This window comes from Vicugna pacos, chromosome 2 (assembly GCF_048564905.1).
Source record: "Vicugna pacos chromosome 2, VicPac4, whole genome shotgun sequence".
NCBI classification, from domain to species: Eukaryota; Metazoa; Chordata; class Mammalia; order Artiodactyla; family Camelidae; genus Vicugna; species Vicugna pacos.
The window spans coordinates 20571762-20584031 of NC_132988.1; the positions used below are offsets into that span (position 1 = coordinate 20571762).

Here is a 12270-nt window from a genome sequence, read left to right on the forward strand (position 1 = left end):
CACAACCATTTAACGTTGTTTTCAATGTTAAACTTTCATTGTTTAATTTTGAAAAGTTCAGTAAATCCCAAGAAAATGTGGCTAATTGGAAATGCCTTCAGAGGCTGTGCTATTAAATGAATTGGAAACATAATTTGTGTACCGCTTTTCTTAGTTAATTAGGTGTTAGAAAAGTTTCGGCACTGATTACAAGTCTAGTCAACTTCCTGAAATAATTCAGTGTTTTAAGCTAATTTAATTGGGTTTCTGTGATATCATACAAAAATATTCTCTGATCACGTAGGTTGGTTTCAGTTTGCCCATGAGATTACAATAGCTCCATTTTTTTAAAAATCTGTTTCATTTAATTTCTGGTAGTGACTGTAGTTTTAACAGTTTTAACTAACTTGAACAGCTGCATTTAGCTTCTCATAATAAAGATTTGGAAAGTAAATACATATTAATAAATTACTCTCTGTCTACTCAGCTGATGCATGTAAAAACTTTTCTTTTGTGGGTCAAGAGACAGAAGAATCTCTATTGACTCTAAGTCAGTATGAGAATGTTCTTTCTCTGTTCATTTTATTTTGTTGGTAAATTTGATGACATCTGAATCTGGGTAATAATTATCTAGTCAATATGGAAGAGGTTGAAACTAAAATGATCACTGATCAAAAATAAAGTCTGTTATATGCTGAATTTTACTTATTAAATAATTGACAGCTTTAAAGGTTTAATTTTCCTGAAAAGTTAGTAAACAATTGGGCCCCAAAGGAATATTGGGATTTTATGACAATCTGTACTAAGAAATAGATGCATACAGCATTCTTCATCTTTCAGCTGGTAAAGATGACATACTGCTTTTCTTTCTCTCCATCTCTACAACAGATGCTTCCAACAGCTGGGATTCCAAGATTGGTTTGTCCAAAATATGAAAGTATATCATCCAACCAAAGTGTTAAATTGACCCAGTTTTTGTGGCTTCCAGTAATTATACTATTCTCTAGAACACTGTGATTTAACTTCCACATTACTACACTGACGAGCTGGGGGCTACATCTGCCTACCCTCATTCAAAAATTGTTAAAAGGAAAAAGATAAGCTTCTGATGCTATATATTCCAATCCATTCCAGCAAAGTGCAGAACTAAGAGAACTTATTATTTAACCGTATCCCAAACCTATGTTTTAGCTGAACTACATTTCTGTATCAGGCAACATTTCAGCATCCAAATTAGCCAATTAATTCCCTTCTTCATGTTGTAAATGTAAATCAAAATTTAAATATTAGTTTCCATTATTAAGCTAGGAGAACATTTTCTATGACTTAGTATAGTAAAATGTGTATATGTCACATAAGCACAATAGATGGTCCACATGAATCTGTAAAAACTTTTCAATAATTTCATAGATTATAGAAGCAATAGCACAAATTCACGGTCATACTTACGGCAAGCATCCTTTTAATAAAGTCCCCATATAACCTGAAAAAAATAGTGGTTTCTTGGTAACTTAGTATTCCCAATGATTGTGTTTTGGAGGAAGAATTGTATGAACCACTTTCTGATATGTCCTTTACCAAATTCTCACAGTTTAGTTTGTACTACACCTTTCTCTCATGATGTAGAGAACAAATATGAATGTTTCACCTTGATGGGAGTATTAATAGAGCTATTTGTATTGTTATAATTCATAGCAGTGGGCATATATGGTTGCGACATATTACTAACTGTTGAGGACAAGACCCATCTAGCCAGATTCATCCTCTACAGGCCATCTGCTGTGGTCTGTAGCCTCAACTTCTCTTACCAGTTTCTATCTCCATCTTAGACCTTACCTCTAGGGAAAATAGTTCAAGGCATGCATAATGCAGAGGCACCAATGCCAGCTGATATGCAAAAGCAATTGTCTTCAGTTCTCTGACTGGCTAGAATTATGCCTGTGAAACCACTGACCTGATCTTAATAAGAAGGAGATAAATCATTACCATTTTTCAGAGGTAACGAATTCTCTTAGACAACTAGATACTAAACTGTGATTTAACTTTTCTAAAGTAATACCTTATGGCTTAATTACCTGACTCAGTAGAATGTCCACTAAAATATGGCCATTTGTATCCAAATTTTATGTTATAGAGATATATGTATATATACGTATATATGCATTCAACTCCAAAACATTTTTGTATAATAAAGTGCTATTCTTGCATCCCATAATCACACAGCCTCTGAGCACTGAATTAAAATTAGTTGTTTATGTGTCTGTTTCTTCCATGTGTTCATGAACTTTATAAGCTCCTGAAGAGCATAGACAATGTCATGCTCACTTTGCTGCCCCACAGTTAGCAGAGCCCTTGCACATAAAAGGTGCCCAATACTGATTTGTAGAATAGATTAATGAATTTGAAATTTGCCCTCAAATTATTGTGCTTGTTTGCCTTCTTATTTTGAAACACAGAATATTTAAATTTAATATAACTCTGCACTATGTTAGGGGCAAATTTTCCTCCAGTAGAATTCTTGATCTTTTTTGAGGAATTTTTTTGTTACTCTCTTCCAATCAAAAGTACCCAGTTAAATCTCTCTCTCCTTAGTGCATATTTCCCAGAGTCATAACCAACTCTGAGGTGACTATTCAAGTCCTCTTCACAATTCTCTCCAAACATAGAAAGCGATAAAATTCATGATGGACACAGAACATTGGAGGGGACCAAATTTAAGAACATGATGAGTTAAGGCCTCCAGTAGCTCCTAGAAACCCCGTGGTGGCAATTTTTCTTTTAGTTGATTATTCATGTGCAGGTTACAGAAGTCCTAGTTACACAGAAGTAATTTCAGATACTTCCCAGCAAATATAAATTGGAAGCAACTATTTTACCTTTGTCCCAGCTTTGCCTTTTTCATCTGTGAGTCACACACAATAGGGTTGTGTGGTTTTGTTAATCTTATAATGAGGAGGGGACATTGAAAGCATCCACTCTCCCCATCAGAAAGGACAGACAAAGACAGGGAGAATTTAGGCCAGTTGTTCCCTGTGTGGCAACGGCAAGTGTTCTGTCATCTGTTTTCCTGATGTATGGGGAACATTCCTGAACTTCTCCAGTCCATTTCACCCAGGAGAAATGTGCTCTGCATACTTATCTGATATTAAAGTCCACAAAAGGTGATTAAGCCAAGTTCATGACTGTCCATTAAAGTGCACAAATGTTCTATTAAAGAAAAGAAACCCCAGATGAGATCTTTATGTGCATGCATATTCATGAAATCCTGCCCATTTCTCGATTTTCCCACATGCAGTTAATACACTCACCTTCAGCCCCCTGCTTTATAGCACCTAATACATCCTACTTCAATGTATATTTTATGTTTATTAATGTAATAGTGATTTTCCTGTGGTTTCCTATTGGAGACCATCATCTCCCTTGGATACTTCCCTGACTCTGACAATGCCTTGTTGAGCGTCAGGTATTTTGCTGTGCAAACTGCATACACACATTTTTGAAATTTATGATTACATTTAAATCAAGTGCCCTCAAACTTTAATACATTCTAATGTGAATAGTGAGATATTATTTCCTAAGTAATTTTTGAATAACCCAAATGTAATGAGTAGTTAAAAGAAATACTGAGGTCTATAGGGGCAGACTATTGATTTGATTTATCAGGGTACATTCAGTTAAAAAAAAATCAATCCTGGAACTTGGCTGTGTGTAGCACACTCACTGATAATGTCATATAATTCAGCCAGTTGTGCAACTATCTGATGGTGCAAAGATAACATCCAGTTACCAATTGAAAATTACAAGCTTTAGTCAATCACTGAAATTCTTTGGCTTATTATTAAACAAAAGCTTTATTTCGTATTTCACAGAATTGAAAGTTTAAGCATGATGAGACATATATTACAGTGAACTGAGCCACACAGAATGTGAGCTTAGTTCTAACTTCAATTTGAAGATGCATGTGGTAATACTTCTTATAGTTGTATCTTAATTTATTTTTACTACCAGGTAGCAGGCTGTTAAGTCAATCAACAGATGTTAATTAAGCATCAGTGATGTGCAGCAATGCTATAGGTAATTGGGGGAAAACAAATTAAGTATAAAATATGGATCCTGACCTCAACAGCCATATAATCTAATTCAAATGAATGGCCAACACTTGTAAACATAAGCAGATATACTGAAAGACATTCCCAGAATGGAGGTGGTTATGTGATATACATTAAAAATGTCAAAGGATTCAGAGAGAAGTTATATGAGGGTTTGAGAAGATGAAAAAATTATCCTTTGTTTTTTTCCTTCCTTCATTTATTCATTCTTTTGTTTATCTATTACCTGATAAGTACTAGGGCCTGAGAATAAAAAGATTAATAAAAAATCAGAAATAAAAAAATATGTTAAGCAAAGAGAGTAACATGAACAGTTCTTGGAGATGGTGAGACTTGAAGGGATGAGAATTTGGATTGATGGAAGGGAAGGGAGAAGGCACTGTAAGCACAAAAAGCAGCTTTGTCAAGTTAGAAATATTGGTTCCTCCAAGGTTTCCTTCATTTCTTTGATTTTCAGCACTGAGCAGGCAGATAGCAGATGCCTAGAAAATATATGTTGAGCTAATTAGTAGCATGTTTCTAGGACAGCAAGAAGACTGACCTGGATGAAGTTTCATTTTGAAGACTAACAAGAAATACAGAGAATTATCTAGGTTGAACCAACTACAGAGATGCCTCTAAGCTGAGAGAACGAATGCCTGCTGCAGTGCTAAGACCGCTTTTGGTCAGAGGAGTGATGCATGACTGTGAAGGTTAAGATGAAGGCATGGCTTTCATGTGCAGACCTCATCGTGTGAGAGCTAACAGATAGGTCTGGGCAAGATCCACCAGCGGACTGTGGAGAAGCCACTGCTGGAGAAACAGTGGCTGACCACCTGAATCCACTTGTGTGACTAGGGACTGAATTTCAGGGTGAGGCCAGCCGTGTGGTTACTGGAAAATGAAGCTCCGGGATTTTTACATGGGTAGGTTAGGCAAAGTTAAGCAGGAGGATCAATAGGAAGTCAAGGTTGGGGAATTTCACTTAATTCTGATGGATGCCGCATGTCTGGCTGTTTTTAGTGGACATGATGTGTGTGTGTTTATATGTGAATGTGCACGTGTGTGTGTGTTATGTAGCTTGGGCCATACACGTGCCAGTTTGTACCATAAAGTATCTTAAGTGCAACTCCTTTCGCCTAACAGTCTGGGTAAAGTTAGGGTTCAGAGAGAAGAGCTATCAAGCTATGGAAAGAACAAAGGTTTGCTGTGTGGGGGAACTAGGCCAGTATAATGCAGCTTGCTCTCAGTCAGCCCAAGGATAAACTGAAGCTTCTTTTTAGAGATGAGATTGGCCTTGTTAATTTACTGGCTGATTCTAATCGAAGGGCTTGGAAATTGGTAGTGACAAGTGGGAAATTGTGCATGGAGAGAAAGATACAACAGGGCCCCCATTTCAGCTCTGGTTTTGTCTTCACATTCTTTCTGATCAAAAGGTGTCCCTAGAAAAGTTGAGAAGCTTACATTGCCTAACTCTTTTTTTCTCTAAATTAACTGCTGATCTAAAGCAGTCAGTATTTCTCTTGATGCCTCCAAGCTCATAAATGTGTGGCATGCTGAGTAAGCAACATGTTCCCTGCCCTCGTGGCTCACTCTGCCAGATGTCATGTCCCCCTGGCTACTCAGCTCCATCCATCAGATATGTGCACCTATTGCCACTGGGTTTGACCTGCATGTTAACGTAGGTCCTAACCCAGAAATAAATAAGAGCCAAGATCAACACCCGACTCAGAATGGAATAATTATTGCTGCTAGTTTCCCACTGACTTTTGCCCTCATTGCTGAGCAACACTTGAGAGCCACTTCACTTTCAATATGTTGGGTTGTCTGAAGACTCTGTGAAGGTCAAGTGCACTATAAGGTTCCATTTAATAAAGGTTAGTCTTTAATCCACCGATTTTCCATCACTTCCTTCACTAGCCAGATAATGGCTGCTATTTCTAGGTGGGAGGGATCTATTTTTCTGATAGGTTGCTGTTGTGTTGTTTTATTTTGTTGTCATTTTGTTTTGTTGCTAAAAGTCTCATGGAGCTGAGGGGCTAAACAGAATCTGGAGGCTGATCGTACTTGCATGGCCTGAAAAGGGGCAGGTTTAGGGGGCTGGAAGCACCAGGTACTGTAGCTACATTCTTGCGCATCCATGCCGTTGTCATCTCCTCCCTAAGCAGCATTTCCTCTTCATATTCTGTCTGAAACAGATTGTGGGATTTTAGTAAGGAAGAAAGTGGAGTGCGCCCCACCATACCAGCAATCAAACAAAATGAATCTTCCTTGTGAATAAAAATCATTGGAATTAAGAATAGATTTTTGTTGATTATTTTCCTCTGTGTGTACATTTTCACAGAGATATTATGGAAAGTGGCTTGCTTTAGAGAGAAATCAGATATTCAACCTATATCTTCAAGAATCTTGGCCTACCCAATTTTAGCCTCCTAGCACCAACATAATTATCTTGGCTAGGAATTAATAATAATTCATAATTATCTCCTAGCTGTTGAATGATCACCTTTCTTCCCTGAAACTCACCCCCTGTTTTATATGCCAGTCACAGGAATGGATTTGGGGCCTTGATGCTGACACTGTCCTCTGTTAATATTGGCCACTTATGTCCTTTGACCCAAGCTGATTGACCCTTTAGCCGAGTGATTGTTCCATCCTTATTCTATGACACTGTCAATTTTAGACTTGAGGGTACACAGGACCAGCCTGTCCTTTTCATAGAGTCATCTCTTAGTCCGGGACCTGCCACTGGGCTCATTCCTAAGTCTCAGATAGCTAACACCTAACCTTGCTCCTGTGAGGTAACACACACCTACCCCAGGCCCTCCTGGGCTGCCTCTCCCCACATTCCTCTGTCTAGCTTGTCCCCAAAGTTCTGGTAGTCTCATGAAGAGAAATCCCTACTGTGCATACCAGAACTTGTGAGAAATCATAGGGGAAGAATCAAGTCTTTGGAATCAAATGGAAATTTCTAGTCTAGTTATACCATTTTAATGTTGAATATCAGTCAATATCTCTTAGCTGAATTCTCCTCATCTTTAAAGATGGAGTTAATACTATGGACCTAATGGGTTGGTTTTTGAAGGTTAAATTAGCTAATGTTCATATACTAGGTGAACATGAACAGCAACCCTCAGTCTGTCTCTGGGTTGGAGACCTCTCTCTCCCCCTCCCTCCTTTGCCCACCCCTCTCTGCCTTTCTTCCAGGCCCCACGCTGTGCAGTGAGGATACAGCCCTCAAATAACTCATAGTCTAGTATTAGAGTCAGAAATGTTAATCAGTAACTTTAATCTACTTTGTCGATGCTGTAAAAGAGAAGGAAGGAAGGAGTGTCAGTGTTGTTTCATCACCAGTGAGGCAGGGTCTCCTCCCCAGAAGCTCAAGACCAGATTGAGTCTGCTGGGGGTCTGCTGCTGAGTGTGCCTTTGATAAAGTATTCAATTATGCATGAGTCATGTATTAGTATTGCATAAGAAACTCACCGCCAACAACGTGCTCCCAGTTTGTGTGTCCTCCAAGCGTTTTAATGACTTAAATGTTTTTCGACTGTTTACCACATAATCCATCACTATGTGGTTGTTGATCTTGGTCATTGAACACACTCAGCTTTGCTCCTCAAGCCAAGTAAGATCTCTCTACTGATGGCAAAGGTTACTTTTTATCCCAGTGGAATCCTGCTACCCGAGATATCTGTGAAGGAAGAAGAACAGTGTATAGGTGTAGAACATAAAACCATCCTTTTATATACCCTTCTGTTCAAACTCTTCAAAGATGTGATTAAGAGCAGTTGATCCATCCCTTACATGCCTTTACATAAGAAAGACAGCCTGCAATTCTACATATCTTTTGTCAAAATATAAAATTCTTCTTAATATGGGCAACAGGAAGAGGGTTGAAAATGTAGTTCATGTACAAGGTTAATCTGGAAAATTAAGAGCAATTCTCTTCCCCTTTTCCCCTCAATAGCAGAGTTTATTCCCCGTATTAGCTGGAAAGTTGCTTTATTTTTCAGTTTAGTAGCCTGAGAGGTGCAGTTGGTGATGGCGATTAAGACATATTCAGAATGGGGGCCGTTCCGTTTGATATTATGTTCTGGAATATAAGCTTCTCAGCAAATTCCAATTTGAATGATGTCGGGACCTCAGCTTGCTTACTTTTCTTCAGCCTTTCCTCCTCCGAGAGGTGAGCTTTTTAGGTCTCACGGTTCATGGCTCAGAGGTGTCTCCAGCTCATCTTCTCAGACAACGGGCAGAAGATGATTTAATCTATGGATATGATTGCTGTTAACTAAAAGCAGAAGGAAAGTGCTTGCAATCCCTTGGGGGAGGGAGGAGATCTGCTTTTAGGGGAAAAATTGTTAGGGTTATTTGTGATTAATTTACACCCGAGATTACAAGGTGATGGAAAGCAAATTTAATTCATTTAGGAAAGCCAGAAAGGAAAGGATGTGATTTTGCCAAATTGTAATAATTTTACTAAGCACTTTTATAGAAACCATGTTATTTCACTCCCACTGAAGCATGGTGAGGTAGGTAAGGCAAAGAATTATCATTCTAAACTGTAGATGAACCAGCTGTGGGTTACCAGAAATGAAGTGTTTTTCCCAAGGTATCATAGGTCGTGTGTCACATAGGCAGACCTCAAATTTAACCTTTTGTAACTTTGAATGCGCTATTTTTCTACTAAACCCTATTTCCCGCTCAGCTATTATGCGTGTCTGCACGCTCCCAGATTTGTGTTAATGTGGTTGAATTATTCAGGCAACTTAGTCTTTACAAGACAACCATCAAATAATCTAAATTCAAATACAGTTCTTTCTTCCTACCCAAAATTAGTTTATATGTTTATAAACTAACAAAATTAACTTAGGTAAAAAAAAAATATTTGGGTAAAAAAATATATAAACCACTAAGAAAGTAGTATAATTGCATATTGTCTTTGTACTACATGCTATTCCAGGAGCCTGAAATAGCTCTATTACAGAGAAAGCACATACTGCAAGATTTCTTTGTGGCAAGATGCAAGAAAAGCACTGAAAATCCATTTGGTTCATATGCAGTGGCATATTGGAGACGGTTCTCCAGAAAAGTAGAGCCAATAGGAGATTGTTTATTATAAATATGTGTACACACACACATATATATGAAGAGATTTATTATAAAGAATTAAGTCACACCATTTTGGAGACTGAGAAGTGGCATGATCTGCCGTCTGCAAACTGGAGACCCAGGAAAGCTGAAGGTGTTGTTCAGTGTGGATCTGAGGTCCTGAGAACCAAGAGAGCCAATGGTGTAGATTCCAGTCCGGCTCTAAAAGCCTGAGAATCAGGAGCACTGAGGGCAGGGGAGGGTTGATGTCTTACCTCAACCAATCAAGCAGAAAGGGTCAAATTTCTCCTTCCTCTACCTTTTTGTTCTATGCAGGCTCTCAACGGATTAGATGATGTTCACCCTCGTTTGTGGGGTGGGGGACAAACTGCTTTATTGAATCCACCAATTCAAATGATAGTTTTATCTAGAAATGCTCTCATAGACACACACATAAAAAATAATGTTTGGCCAAACATCTGGGCACCCTGTGACCCCATCAAGTTGAGCCATAAAATAAGCCTCACAGATGAAGCGTCAATGCCTCCATCCAAACGACGGGGGAAGAGAAACAAGAAGGGAAGGCAGGCGTGACAGGCCACCGTGATGATACCTGAGTTAAAATGTTTATTTAAAAAGATAGGAACTTTATGAATCAACCAATTCAGTGTTACATATTGCCCTTAACAAAAATGGATGCTAATCAGAACCAGGAACATTAGTGACAGAGAGGAGCCTAGTGGTAGGGCTGCTTCTCAGGCTTAAATCAGCCAAAGTGGTTTCTTAGTGTAGACGAAGCACATAATGTTGAGTAGACGTTCTCAGGCTTAGTGTGGTCAGAAGCACCTGAGAAGCCTGCCAGAACTTCAGCGTGGAGTTCCCAATGGTTCTGGTTAACTTGGTGCCACCCAGAGATCTGCATTTTAATTCTCTGGGTCATTCTGTTAGACGTAATACGAAGTCCACATTGAAAGATCTTCTAATACCTGGAGCAGTCAAATTCATAGAGTCAGAAAGTTGAATGATGGTTGCTAGGCACTAAGAGAAGGAAGAATGGGGAGTTCCTCTTTCAAGCGTATAAAGTTTCAGTCTGGGAAGATGAACAATCTTGGAGGTGGATGTTAGTGATGGCTGCACAACAGTGGCAATGTACTTAATGCCGCTGGACTGTACGCTTAAAAGTGGTGAAAATGGTCAGCTTTACGTTATGTATGTATTATCACAATAAAAAGAAAAAGAAGTTTGAATGCAAATGGTGGCCATTCTTTAAAAGCATTGGTGTATCCTTGCTTTCTTATTAAGTATTGATGAGGAAAATAGATGTCCCCAGTGCAAAATGTCACAATTTGTGCTCGATTATGATTAGTGCTGTGTGGTGGTTCATCGTTGGTTTCTGACAGAGGAAAAATAATGGACTAAATAAAAAGATTTGTAACACTTAACCTATGCTTTACTAAGAGGAAATGGGCTTCTTGTGTGTCCATAATTTGGCCAAGTTAATGGGGGCGTAAGAGTTACTCAGGCTGCATTCTTAGGTTTGCTCCTCTACCTGCTTCTTTCAAATGGGTTTATCTGATTTTGCCTTTTCTTGTTTTTATCATACAACCGTGTAGTGATACTCATGCTCTTTTCAGGACAGGGTGTGGGCCAACGTGGGAAAGAGCCTGAACTGCATCATTGCCATGGTGGATAAACTGATCGAAAGAGATGCCGATAGTGAAGGTAGCAGCGGCGGCGGCCAAGATGGAGAAAAGGATCCTTCTTTAGTGGACTCCATCATAACTCATCCAAAGGGTAAGGAATCATTTTTTTTTTCCAATCACTGACTGAGTAAACAAAATGAGAAAGCCAAGATAAAATGAGGTAGAAAAAGAGGAGTCACTAGTGCCTTCGATGAAAGTGCTGATAGCATACTTTCCACTGCTGGCTGGGGTGATGGAAGGCTATTTATCAAATGCATCTTGGTTGTGTTTTCAGAACTGCTTGCAATGCTCTTTTTTTTTTTTTTTGCTACATTAAAAACCTTCTTGAAAGGAGAACAGTGTTTTCTTTTAAAGAGTCTGACATAGTTTAATCTACTTTTTACACATTCCTCCAAAAGTGTATTAGGAAGAAAAACAAGCATCTGCTCTTAAAACCCTTAGAAACTCTGAGGGATATTGTGTTGCAATATCTCAAAATGGTTCCTAAAAAGAAGGCACTATGATAAAATGCTTTTTGCCTCATTCTAAGGAATAATGTTGTGAATTATTTAAAAAATGTATAGGAAGTTTTAATATCATATAAGAAGAACATGTGTGCATTATTCCAAAGGTATATTTTCATATTTTCACAAAGTCTAGACCTTCATAGACACATGTATGGACACACACACACACATGCATGTACATGTGGGTGTCTATGTCATTATAGGTAGGCACATATGTAGACACTTTCAAATATATGACTTATTACAAGGTTGACTAGCAAATATGATCATCACAATTTTCATCACAGTTGTGTCCCTATAAATGGCTTTTTTTCTTTTCTTTCTTTTTTTGGGGGGGTTAATTTGATTAATTTTGACAACAAGAACTAAGACAGATTTCTGCATTTCCTTCTGGTAGTAAGACCTGCTATGAGAGTTATCTCAGCCCTCTTTATGGGTATCTCAGGGGTTTGGAAAGAAAAAGAGTGTTGCTCTAACCTCGTCTTCTAAAATCAGCGTTTCCTTTTCCTTTAAGAAAGTAAGTCATAAGAAAATATGGCTGCTTATAAAATTAAATTTGTTTTCTCAATTTGTTTTCCTGATTTTTCATTACGCACGTTTTCATCAGGAGTTTAATTATGTGAAACATCAATCTTTCATCACTTGATTAACAGTAGAACCACTTCTAAATCACATTTGTAAACGATGGCTTTCTGAAGTTTTCTTACTGGAGAGGGTCTTCATCCTCTATGGTACATTCACATAGGTGGAAATTTACACTAATGTTCTTTATGTTCTACTTGATCTAACTGCCTATGGGGATTGTCTTTTCTAATAATATCAGATTTATTAATGAAGCTAGTCCAGTTCCATAACTTTACATAAATCAAAATGAAAGCCTGTCATAACTTATGTCATAAAGAAATA

At 38.2% G+C, this 12270-nt stretch overlaps 1 protein-coding gene across 5 annotated transcripts in view; it reads left to right on the top strand.

Annotated features, from left to right (window-relative positions):
- INPP4B (inositol polyphosphate-4-phosphatase type II B) overlaps window positions 1-12270 on the top strand; it is a 659032-nt gene that overhangs the window by 554060 nt on the left and 92702 nt on the right. For all 5 annotated transcript variants that reach the window (XM_072976523.1, XM_072976505.1, XM_031692309.2 and 2 more), the window contains one exon: window positions 10790-10949. In XM_072976523.1, the coding sequence (XP_072832624.1) occupies window positions 10790-10949 (160 nt within the window). The remainder of the gene's footprint in view (window positions 1-10789; window positions 10950-12270) is intronic.